General features: G+C 44.7%; 1 protein-coding gene across 2 annotated transcripts in view; it reads right to left on the reverse strand.

The window, feature by feature from the left end:
- Positions 1-3,341: 3,341 nt before the first annotated feature.
- Homer2 (homer scaffold protein 2) overlaps positions 3,342-13,297 on the reverse strand; it is a 103,322-nt gene continuing 93,366 nt past the window's right edge. For both annotated transcript variants that reach the window (XM_034507182.2, XM_034507174.2), the window contains exon 9: positions 3,342-13,285. In XM_034507182.2, the coding sequence (XP_034363073.1) occupies positions 13,097-13,285 (189 nt within the window). In that variant the 3' untranslated portion in view covers positions 3,342-13,096. The remainder of the gene's footprint in view (positions 13,286-13,297) is intronic.

Here is a 13,297-nt window from a genome sequence, read left to right on the forward strand (position 1 = left end):
ATTCTGCATTGCAGTCTCAGTCGTGTAAAGTGTCGGGAAGCTGCATCAGGTTTGTGTTTTCTCTCAGCTTGCTTTTACAAAAGGTTTTGAGAAGCTTTCAAAAAGTGACCCTTTTCACAAACAAGTTCTCCCAAAGTTCCTGATCCAGTGGTATTTTAGTATTGAAAACTTCTAGAACCTTCTCTTCATTTCCCTTACCTGCCCTTCAGCCAAGCCCAGTGGTTTCCAAAGCACTGCTTCTTGATACTCAAGGTGAGGGCCAGCCCTGCTGCCTGATACACTGACTCTCTGAATACTGGCTGCTGCCCCTGGGCAGCACCCTGCCCAACTGCAGGTTTTAGCCCAGTCGCCACACTGCTTGCCTCTGTCCCCATAGTCTTGCTCTGAAGCTTAAGTGATTGGAATTGCTTAGTTGGTAGAGTGCTTGCCTAATACACATGAAGCCCTGAATTTAATTCCTAGCATGGCATAGAGCCAGGCTTCATGGTGCATACCTGTAATTTTAGCACTTGAAGGGTCCAGAGTTCAACACCATCCTTGGCTACGTCATAAGCCCTAGGCAAGCCTAGAACAGGCAAGACCCAGTCTCAAAGATGAGTGAATAGTCTAGTGGGGTGGTGATTCCTACCCAGCTGGTTGGACTGGGCATATGAAGTCTGGTCCTGGGGTGGCCATACACACTGGCAGCATCCTCTGAACTCTGCCAAACAGAATGAGTATACAGGATCCACCCAGATCATGCAGGTAACCTCCCATAAGCCCCTTTTGCCTTTTAATAGTCACAGGCTCCTCTTTGGGGGTCGTTGGTCTAAGGCAATCTAGGAGACAGATTGCCAGGCAGTCCACAGAGGCCTCACTCTAGGAAGCCGTTCTGAAGTGGGCTGATGACCCAGAGGGCAGCTGCTCTGAGACTGTCCTTACAAGCACTGACACTTAAGGATGGTCCAGGGAGTAAGAGCACCTATTGTGGCTCACAACCTGCTGTAAATCTAGCTCCAGGGGATCAGACACCCTCTTCTGCCTTCCATGGGTCCTTGGATGCACACGATGCACACAGATTCACACAGATTCACACAGGCACACATACAAATACACACATTAAAGTTTCAGCATCAGGCCAGGTTAGATGGCTCAGTGGATAAAGACACAAGCCACCAAGCTTGTCAACCTGAGTTCATCATGTGTGAGACCAAAGCAGGAAAGATGTACCCTGCAGGTTAGGGGTGCTGTTTGCCCTGTGCAAGTTAAGGTTTCTGTTTGTAGTTAAAAGGATAAGTGCCTGTGGTAAATCCTTGCAAGCTAAGGTTCCTGTTTCTTAAATCTGATGTAAACTGCTTGTTTTTCAAGCTATACTAAACTCAGGACTCCATTTACATTATATTATCTACATATTAACATACCTTGTTCCTTCCCTTTCATGTTATCATGTGTAACAGCCAGCTCTTGCCCCTGTGAACACCTTCTCTCTTCTATATAAAGGACCTCCAGAGGAGGGCAGAGGTTGTTCTCTCCAATCCCCATTTAGAGTGAGACAGAGGGCTGGCCAGTCTCACGTGCACCCCCAGATACATCTTGCTTTATCTGGATAGTCATGGATTCCTCCTTTTCTCCTCACACTCTTAGACTTAACACTGGCAGTAGGAAAGAACCAACTGCTGCAAGTTGTCCTCCGGCCTCCACACAGGCTGTTATACTCCACCTACAAAAGTGACAGGACGGAGGTCAAGACCAGCCTGGGGTTCTCAAAGCTGTCTAAACAAAACAAAATCCTATTATATATGGTAAGAGTTATTCAGAGGCTAAGAAACCCCTAGGAGTGGTTGGACTTCATGGGACCTTTAACCTGGGTCCAAAGAGAGGCGTGGGGCTGGAACGGAGAGCATTCCAAGATTCGGAGCAGCATGAATAAAGGACACAGAGAAAACACAGCAGCCAGGACTCCAGCAGGAGCTTATGGGGTAGAAGAGCCCTAAGAGCTGGCTCTGGAAGCTGGTTTACTCAGGGTTTTATAAGAAATCTCTAGCAGCGTTAAGAGTGACCAGGAAATAAAGATTATGGATGAGGGGTCCAGTAAGCAGGCAGGGATGGCTGAGTCACAGGTAGGAGAGAGAGATGTGCTAATCATGGGCCTGCGTCTCTCGTCTCTCGGTGAAGCCCTAGGAAGGGCACAGATAACACCAGCAGGGCCAGCCTTGGAATGCAGGTGGTCTGTATACAGAAGTGAGGTGGGGCAGTGTGAACACCCTCAAGGCAATATGCAAAGTGACAGGTATTTGGAAATTGCTTGGGGACACCTCCCTGCTGCCGGGAAGGAAAGACCTTAGGGCAATGACCTTGGACAGAGTTCGGAAGCCCAATAAAAACAAACCAGAAGTGGTCACAAAAGACCAGGAAGGAGAAAGTGTGCATCAGGTGACTAAAAAGGCCTGCTGTTGTGTCTCAGCCAACCGTGCTTCTGTGTGCCCTCACTCCCCAAGCCCTCCCCAGACTGTCAAGGACACATCTTGGGAGAAAGACCAAACCCAGAATTGCATGAGCCTGATGCAACAGGGCCTAGAATAGAAACTAAATGAAGGCACAACAGGTCATATGTCTTCCATTCCTGAGCTGAGGGCTGGGAGTTGCACCTCCCACACATTTGTGGAGAGGTGATTCTGTGCCTGGCGCAGACTCTGCTGTGTGCAGAGCTGGTTGAAATTCTTCTGGAAAGGTCTGCTGTAGTAGGATGTATCCCTGAGATTGGCTTTTTTTCCTGTATCCAGGCAACCGACGTCCATTCTCACTGCCTCTCTTAGAAAGCTAATCCCTCCACAAGAAAAATGTATATGCAGGGCGAGGAGTCATGGTGTGGCAGAAACAGAGCAAGCTATGGGTAACCGTCCACCCCTATATAAGAGGCTGCTCCCAAACAGGAAGTGAAAATGTTTATATGCTCAAAAGAACCTCCATTCTGCTCCTAAATCTAGGGAGCCTCGGCCCCACCGGCCCCCTTGGTCTGCTCAGGAAGGGCTTTTGTTTTGGTTTGGTTTTGGTTTCTTTGTGTAGCCCTGGCTGTTCCGGAACTCACTCTGTAGACCAGGCTGGCCTCGAACTCAGAAATCCGCCTGCTTCTGCCTCCCAAGGGCTGGGATTAAAGGCATGCGCCACCACTGCCCAGCAAACTGTATTTCTACACAAACAACTCTATTACAACAAAGCCAGGTAAAACCAAGGGACACCAGTCTTTAGGAAAACAATTTTTCCTTAAATATGAAAGGATCATTTTTCTACAGCAAACAGAAATACACAGGAAGAAAGTGTTAGGTACATTAAAAAAAAAAAGGACAGACATACAATGGGAATGGGAACAAGCCTTTGTTAGTCTTTAATGAATTAAGAAAATAAAATTTAAAAGTACATAATAGTATATTTAGTAAGGTCAAATTAATATACATAGATCAAATATTGTTGCTTTCAAAGAATATACCTTCTCCAACTTCCTGGGTATCTTATTAAAACTAAAAATTCATTAGGTCTCAACAAAATGTTAATGAACTCCCAAATTGTACAGGCCGCACCCTCCTTGACAACAAGGTAATAAAGCAGGGTCCATAACAAACGTTAAAGCAACAAAGACAAATGACAGGAAATCTCAAAGTATAAGTTAAAGGTAAACTCCAATCTGAAGGGATAAGTTATTTATAACAATCACATCATACATAAACATTTATGGATACAGATTTATTCAGAGGAAAGGTCACGGGAGCTGCTGTGCCCTTCACTGTGTAAGAAGTCAAGATGGCCTTTAACTCGAAAAGCTGGAAAAATACCGAGGGAAAAACAACAATCATAAAATGATAACACTGGAGAAGTCCATATAAATTCCAAAGCTGGGATTTTTGAAAAGATGAATAAAAATTGACTAATTATTGACAAACTATTCAGAATAAAAATGGGAAGCCAAGACATACAGCACTAAGGGAAAAATAGTAGAATCCTACATCAACAGAGTCCGAAAATCTTAAAGACAATTATCATTTAGTAAAAGTTAAACTGTCAAAAATGTTACAGAATAAGAAGAAACTTTGAAGAGACCAATGAATATGGAAAATGTTTTAAAATTATCAAAGGATTATTTCTTTAAAAGGCACTAGACTTGAACAATTTTATACAGGTTATAAAAACTTCAAAGAGCAAGGAGTTCTAAATGTTTTTTGAACTATTCTAGGGCATAGAAAAGAGATAGAAAGTGGTCTAGGATATGTTAAAGGAAGTTCACACAAAACACCTGACAAAGACAGCAGAAAAATCACAATTACTCATCTTATCAAAATAAGATAGGAAATCCCAAAATCAAAGGAACCACTGAAATCAAGAGTCTTTTCTCATTGTAAAGCTCTTAATTTTATTATACAACAGGCAACTTTTGTAGAAAAATCTGAGAGCACAAATAAGACAAAGTAAAAATGTACCAAAGACCAACCGATCCTGAGTAACCACTGTTAACTTCAGAAGGAGATGTGTATTAAGAGTGACGCACCATGACTACATCAAGGGTTTGGAGAAACAGAGGGCTTAGCTGCGACGACTCATCTCAAGTCACAATAGAGAAAAATCATCTGAACAGCTTGACAGATGCTAAAAATTCATTTCCTAAAATCCCAATACCCCTTACTTATAAAATTGCTAGCAAACTGGAGATACGAGATTATGACTTGAATATACAACCTAGAGTCACATGCATACTTCTGTAAAGACACTAAAAATATCCTCAACAAGGAGAAGGTATGTGGAGACACATGTTCGAGACTAGCCTAATCATAAACAACTCTGTCACTGTTCCAGAGGAGTGTTCAGTGGGGGAAGGCAAGAAAGCAAAAAATTGGGACATGATATTATCATCACTAATCAAGGCTATCGCCTACAAGGAAGACAAATGAAATTAAGACCAAAAGGATTAGAATAAACTGAATCAGTGACTAGCTGGACAGGAATGAAATGGACTTGTTTGCAGATACACTCTTCTCTGCAGATAAAAATGAGGTAGATCGACTGACCAATGCTTCCTGATGGTCACTGATGGTCAAGATCTTCTCCAAGGCCAGGATGCACATAGCAAAGAGGCTGTATCAAACTGTCAAAATGACAAAACGTGTGTGCGCGTGCGTGCGTGCGTGCGTGCGTGCGTGCGTGTGTGTGTGTGTGTGTGTGTGGAGGGAGAGAACTGAACTTTACATAATTGCTGAGTATCTTAGAGCAGAGGGAATTGTAATTATAGGAGACTTTGATTTTCTACAGTTTTTAATATCTAAATCTATGTAATGTTTATTTGTTGTCCTCAAATAGAAATCTAAGGGGAAGGATTTTCATTAACAAAGCAGTGTTACAGCTGTAACAGTAAACTGTTGGGAGAGATCTCATTTATAGCAATAGCCACAATGAAAAAAATTACCTTTATAAAAAATAGACTGAACATTATAAATTTAGTGAAACAAAAGAGTTTATAAAGATGTTACTTCTCTTATAAGGTAGAAATATTATATAATCCAATTTCCAATGATTCCAAAATTTACAAAATGGCCCCTGAATTTCTTTTGGAAATATTAGACTATAAAATAGACTATGAAATTAAAAGAAATCATTAGTGGGGATTTGAAACCTAAAGTTAGGATTTCCAAACGGTATAGTCCCAGCACTAGACTATACAGACAGGTAAACACGGCATGCCCACAGCCCCTAGACGGGTGGGTACGTAGAATGCAATTTGATACCAGGAGAGAAAGGGTCATTTTTCATCAAAATAGTGTTGGTGCAATTTAGAAATAAATTAGGAATAGAATAAAAGGCTAATTTTGTTTTATTTTGTTTTGGAATCAGGGTCTCACTGTGCAACCCTGGCTGGCTTGGGACTTACTGTAGACCAGGCTGGCCTCAGACTCGGAGATCTGCCTATCTCTGCCTCCTTTGTACTGGGATTAAAGGTGTGCACCACAATTGGCTGGTTTGTTTGTTTGGTTTCGTTTTGTCTTGTGTGTGTGTTTGTTTTTGTTTTGAGACAGGGTCTCTGTAGCCCAGGCTGGCTCTTAAACTTTCTATGTGGCTGATCGTCCTGCCTCCACTTCCAACTACTGGGATTATAAGAGACCCACCATCCCTGCCTGAGACCAGAGATTCCACAGGTGAATGTGGGTTAATGAACCTTCAAGAGCAGACACTAATGAACACAGTAGGCTGGGATTAGAGTCAGAAAAACTTTTACAATCGTGACAGCAAAGGACTAACTATAAAGGAAAAGACTAAAAACGTTTCTTCTTAATGTGTAAGAAGAAGCCATGATACAACTTTAATTTTTAAAATATTTGTGAAAAACCTTTGACCTCAATGAGACCACTAGATGTGGTGGAGCAAGCCTGTAATTCTAGTTCTTGGAAGGCTGAACAGGAGGATTGCCACAAATTTAAGGCTAGTGTGGTCTACACAGACAGTCCCAGGCTAGCCACAATTATATGGTTGACACCTTGTTTCAAAAAAATAAAAATAGAAAGCAAACAGAGGGGCTGAATGCTGGAGAGATGGCTCAGTAGTTAAGAGTATTAGCTATGCTTTCAGAGGACCTGGGTTTGACTTCCATCACCCACATGGCAGCCCACGACCTTCTATAACTCCAGTTCCAGGGGATCTGATGCTCTCTCTTCTGGTCTCCTTGAATATCAGGCACACAAGTAGTTCACATATACTTAAAAAAAAAGGAATGAATGATATCATTAAAGACCTTATAAGGAAGCAGGTCTGAAGTCAGGCGGTGGCACGCACCTTTGATCCCAGCACTTGGGAGGCAGAGGCAGGCGGGTCTCATTTGCTAACGAGGATCATATTTTAATAAAAACACAAATGTAACTTTCTTAGCTCCTGCCTCCATGATAATGACAGAGCTACAGAAGGAGGGGGGCTCACAGACACTGTGAGCAAAGGTATAGTTGGGGGGGGTGCATATTTCTGAAAGGTAATTTGAAGTGCTTTGTTTAAAATCCTAAAAATGTACATGCCTCCTTTCCTATTAGTTAAAATAGGGCTACGTGATGCTGTGGTAAAGCATCAACCCTGAAATCCCAGTGGGAACCCACAAGGTCTATGTCTATGCATGCCACATGTCTGTGTCAATGGCAGGTAGGGTAGGATGAGAGGACCTGTCCTGTACAGTCACTCAAGGACTTAGGCTAGGAGAAGCTCTAACCCTGGGATGTTACCATTTGCTAAGGCAAAGGATCAGAGACACCGGAGTCATGCATCGCACACTCCACAGTTCCAGCTAGAGTTTCAGATACTGCATCTGCTTACATCATTGACCAGAATTATTCACAGGGCCCTGAATAGCTGACCGCCAAAGGGCTGGGGAGTAGAGTCTCTCACATGTTTAGGAAGAAAAGGAACCAAGGTTTGGAGATCAGAAAAGGCTAATATTAGAAATTTATTCTAAGCAAATATTCTAAACGGTTTACAAAGATGTCAGAACAATGTTACTGTGTCCCAACTTCAAGAGTAAAAAACTGGATACAGCTTAAAGATGGAAGGAATGACCTATACAACTGTTCAAAAGTAGTAGCTACATACTTACCAATAGGGAAATACATTTGTGATACAGTGTAAAAGGGGACAAGTGAGTTACTAGAAGAGTGTGCATGAGACAAGGAGATTTCATGGAAAAGGAACAAAAGCAGCTGTGTTAGGACTGGAAAGAGCCACACTGGTTGACAGTGTTACAATCGGATGGCGACTCTGAAGAGCCGCACGGGTTAACAGTGGTTACAATCAGACGGTGGAACAGTAGGTGATTTCTTTTTGTTCCTTTTATCTTTAGTTTCATTTTTAAAAAATTACCTACTACTTATATTCCAAAAAAGCATTTAAAAAGAAAAAAAATGACTCATGAAATAATTTGCTTAACCAATCCACACTTAGCATTAAGCTCTTGTGGAGATGTAAGAAATGTTTTCTGCTGTCACATCATGAGACACTGCACAACGGAGTGACAGTCAGGCTTTCCTATCAAAAGTGTTACTGGATGGAGAGACATCAACGAGTTCCCAATGACTCGGCGGCGGCATCAGTCCTGCTGATCTCCTGACAAGCCTGTACTCCGTTGTGATCCACATGGGCCTCTGCAGGGGTCCCTGCAGCCCAGAGTCCACTTGGGAACAAGTGCTACACTGTCAAAGAGAACTGTATGATTTCACACAACACCAAAGCCCCGCAGTCCTGTAAGAGGATTCCAGAACATTCACCATTCCAGAACACTGCCAGAAATACTCAGGTTCCTCCTGGTTAAGAAGTTATAGTCAAATTCCTCCTAATTGTGTCTCTGGCTTTCCCCAATGCTTCTTTCCCCAATGCGCGCGCGCACACGCACACAAACACACACACACACACACACACAAACATTTCATACAGCTCAAAAATTCCTACCAAAGTCACCTTCTTGCCAGGCTTGTTTTTAAAGGGGGAATTTATATTCTTTAGAAAGGTGTAAGAAAAAAGACACATAAACAACTAACATTTCTATTTAGGGATCCACCTCCATGCCGTCACACCCACTGTCCCCAGAATATAGTCTATTTCTTTGGGCGGGGAAGCCATGTACTCAGAAGTCATAGTCTATTTAAATCATGCCTATCATTCAAGATGTGTATGGACATTGAATTGAAAGCTTCTGGTTAATGTTGCAAGTGCTTCAAAATCCAGTGATGTTCCGAAGAATCAACCGAGTGTAATGTCTAGTGAACCATGTCAGCTATCAGCGAAGAGCCGTGGTTGGTGCTCCCTGAAGGGCAGCTTGAGCTCCTATCAGACTGCCCTGTTTCCAAGCATGCACCTGGCTACCTGTGAGTCTAAGTTGGGTCTCATTCACAGTTGCCCCTGGCGTCTGCAGAAGAGGAGTCTTGTCTATAGAAAGAGCCCCTGCAAAACGGGCTTGCTCATGATGCTTCTGGGCTGCATGTGAGCCATCACACACATCAAATACAGTACATGTACCTGCCCATCACGCTGCTTAAGGCCGTGGCTGTGGAACATGCAGACTGGAGAGCAGCTCCCCCCTGTGGACAGCCTGTCATGCATACAAACTGCTCTACACACTGGATGAGTCTACATCTCCCCAGCTGTGGCTCATCTGGACCAGCCATCTCTGGGCCTGCCCTTGTTTATGTCTCTGCCATCCAGGGCCTTTCCCTCTCTGCTTTAAAAAGACGAGTGTACCTCCATTTAAAGCCATCAGCAAAGAATTCAAAGCCAGACAGTGTTCCACCGAATTAGTCTCTCTAATCACAGCGATCCCTACAAAGCAGACTCATTCAAAGGAAAGGGACCTTACTGGGTAAGGTGAACAATTCTGCCTCATCCCTGTCAGCTGTTCTCTGCTGTGGACACACACTGAAATTAATATAGTTGCAACATGTTTTCTTTTCTTTTCCAGACAGAGTTTCTCTGTGTGGTCCTGGCTGTCCTGGAACTCACCCTGTAGACCAGGCTGGCCTTGAACTCAGAAATCCACCTGCCTCTGCCTCCCAAGTGCTGGGATTAAAGGCATGTGCCACCACTGCCCGGCTCAACATGTTTTCAATATGGCAGAGGATTATTTCTTCTTGGTATCTAAGGGACACCAAAGGAAGAGTGACAATATGGCTCATAGGAGAACAGCGGATCAAAGTCTAGGAGACCCAAGACCCCACGCTGCTGGCCACAGCTGGGTTACTCTGGGCATGCTACTCTGCCTCCACTTCCTGTTGATAACCCCTGCCAAGTTCTCTCACCCAATTAAAGTCTAAAATGACAGCTCTTCGGGAGATGCAACAGAAGGAGATGATTGGAGGCCTAGCACGGGCTGTTTCTTGTCTCCCAATCTCTCCCTCCAATGGTCTCTAGGCACCATAAGCGTGGCCTTTGCCCCACCCCAGCCTATGTCAGAAATGCATGAGGATCATGGCTAAAGGGTTCTGAGGTTTTCTTGGCCTCATTTAGGCTCCATGTGGATGGCTGCAGAACGCAAGCTGAGCAAGGTGCAGACTGCTAGTCTTGGAGATGCCAAGGCCAGATCTCATCTGACACTGGGCTCTGTAGGCAGCACTCGGTGGCCGTAACTGTTGGGAGGAAAACAGCTCACACCCATCTGCACAGGGTTTGAGGCCACAACAACAGTCTTAAAACTTGGCTGGACGTCATAAAAGAATGGAGGTTATGTCCCACCAGTGTGAGTGGATACAGAACAATTTCGGTGGGTCGTTTGCTCCATACAGAGTCTACCCTTTACAATGCCAGAGGCTGCAGACAGGGCCAGCCTATTGTTGACCTTCCAGGCTCTTCCTAGGTCATGACTGTTCTCATAAAAGAAAGCAAATGAAGAATCATGAGGTCTTTAGAGGAAGCAGAGGAAAGGGAGGTTCCGTGCTTGTTTCAGGCTTTAGCTGAAACAAGGAGCCCAAATCACTCTTAGGAAGTCCGTAGTCTCTTAGGCTCATGGGTTGTGGCGGTTTGTGGACTGCTTGAGTCTAAGAGAACAAAAACTCTACTTCCCCTATCTGCTGGCTACACGTAGCTTGCCAAACCCTCCAGTGGCTAACAACAGGGATCATGGGTCTCAACCTTACAGCTAGTCTACTGGGCTCATAACTTCTAGAACTTTCTACACTTCCTTTTTTTTTTTTTTTCAAGACAGGGTTTCTCTGTGTAGCCTTGTCTGGGAACTCACCCTGTAGACCAGGCTGGCCTCAAACTCAGAAATCCACCTGCCTCTGCCTCCCAAGTGCTGGGATTAAAGGCGTGCACCACCACTGCCAGGCTGTACACTTCTAACTCAGTAGCTTTAGCAAGTGTCCTCATAGGATCATGTCACTAGGTCACACTCCAGCCAGCCAAGAGAGCTCCTTCTACAAGATTATGTCTCCTGAGACAGAGGTTCATCTGGAGCCTGCGCTGAGGAGCCCAGTGTCCGCTGTTCTTGGGAGCCATGAGCCTGGGCTGCTGGCAGACAAAGGGGCCAGGATGGCCTAAATAGAGTTCCCCTTAGCCCATGCTGGGTCATGGCTAACCCAGTCTATGTTCTCTTGGTGTACCAGTTAGCAGCTGCTACTGACTGGAGAACTACTGGGAACTGTGGAGAAGGGCAGGGCTGGCAGTACCCTGGGCTGAATTACATCAGAAGTGTCCACTCTGTTGCATAAAACATCCCAACTTGATGATGTCACCTCCTAATACACCTCAGCCTTCCATACTGCCAGCCTTCCTTCCCTTCTTATCCCAGCTGAGGTCCTTGCTCAGAGTGACTCATCAGCCACTGCAAGGAAAGGTGAGGACTTGGAAGTCTCGAATATGCTGACCCTGGCCCCTTCCTCAGGCTGTCTTCTCATTCAAGAGAAAGAACTTCTGATCCCATGTGGACACATTTGGGGGGTTCTTAGAGAGATTGGGAACCAACGTTTCCCTTGCCCAAGGCATTTAGAAGTGTTGGGGGTCGGGCCTACCATACCTTGCCTCCTGTGTGCTGTCTCTCCTAAGGAGGAATGCCTGCCTGTGAACCTGGATGTCCAATGGCCCCACTAAGAAGCTCTCTGTGAACAGAGAGATTTTGGCTGCTGGCCCTTTCTTAATGGGAACTAGGAAAGGAAAGGCAGACCTGGGGGAAGCGTCTCTGTCACTAAGGCTAAGGGCTGCCACCCGAGGGGCTCTCACCCTCATGGCCTGTAGGATGGCTTTGCTATTGTTCAAACCTATTACGGGGAGCCCAGCCTATCTTCTAAGCCCAGGTTAACTCCTATACCATGTTCTCCCAGTATCCAGAAAGCCTCCGACCACAGGCCTTCTGCCTGGAAGAGAAGGTGGCCCCAAGAGCAATGTCCTCTAGAGGGATCATGGCTGGGGTCCCTGCAAGAGGGCCTCAGAGTAGTCTGTAATAATTACCTTGCCTCAGAGCCAAGTCTAGCTTTGAGTACAGCAAACTGCATTCATTTCTGATAATTACTTCAGCACAACAAAGATGATGCGTTGTTCAACAAGGGTCTGAACTCTGTTGTGGGGTTTGATTAAAACACTAAATTCTGTTTATATGTTTAATTGAACGAATGTTTATTAAGCACCTATTACGTGCCCAGACTGTGCTAGACACCCTCCCTGCATTCTGTTCCCACAGCTTAAGCATCTGCTCCGAAATTAAAAAATAAAACAAACAAAACAAAACAAAAATCAAACAAAAAAGAACATTGTTGCAAGCATAACAAATCAGGGGAGGGTGGGTCATAGTCGGTACAAGTACTACCCTGTCAGTATCCACACCCCAAAACTTCTGTTTATCTTCCCTCTGGAGAAGTCTCCACCAAATGAGTCCTTTCAAGTAGGCATGTCTGACCTACAGCCCAAAGGCCGCAGGCAGCCCAGGGTAACTGTGAACGTGCTCCAACCCAAAATGGTATATTTACTTAAAACACTCTAAGGGTTTCTTTTTCTTTCTTTCCTTTCTTTCTTTCTTTCTTTCTTTTCTTTTTTTTTTTTTTTTTTTTTTTTTTTTTTGGACAATTATTTCTTTTGGGGTGAGTCAATTGTGCAGGTTTTGAGTGTGAACTTTGTCACGACAATGTCATGTCCCAACTTCAAAAGTTTAGCCACATCTGCTAAAGCAACAAAATGCATACTGGGAAAAGATGCTCCCTCCATGAGCCCATCATATTGAATCTGCTGGAGAGTCACACACACTGAATGCGCACAGCAGAAGGCCCCCAAAGGCCTGTTGTAAAGGATAATGAAACTTGGATTAGAAAATACTTCCCCGCCCCCCATCCCCAGTTCATAGGGTTGCAACAGCCCTTAAGGGAAGATCTAAACATCCCTGCCCTGACTGCGTAAACGGCTAAGGTAGACCAAGTTCTGGATTCCTGAGTCAGAAGCTTCCAGTTGTCCACGACCTCACAAAGCCAGAGAAGCAAGAGATTTCCTATTCTGGAGGAGTGAGTGGACGGCACAACTGGTCTGGAGACAGAACGCACCTGCATTTACAGAAGCAAATGGAGAATGTCCTACGCCTACTTCACCTCTCACACACACTTGCGACTCGCTGTCTAGGCTCCGCCCCGCCCTAGTTATCCGTGCCTAACTTGGAGAGTCCTCGGCGGAAGTCATGGAGGTCATCAATCTTTCCATCCAGCACCTCAAGGAAGTTCTTCAGCTCCCCCTTCAGGTGGCGCTGCCGGTATTTACTCTCCTCGATGTCTGTCTTTAGAGACCGCACTTTGTCTTCCAAGTTTTGATTGTCTCTTTCTGCCGCCTGATGAGACAA

The sequence above is a fragment of the Arvicanthis niloticus genome, chromosome 1 (genome assembly GCF_011762505.2).
Source record: "Arvicanthis niloticus isolate mArvNil1 chromosome 1, mArvNil1.pat.X, whole genome shotgun sequence".
Classification (NCBI taxonomy): Eukaryota; Metazoa; Chordata; class Mammalia; order Rodentia; family Muridae; genus Arvicanthis; species Arvicanthis niloticus.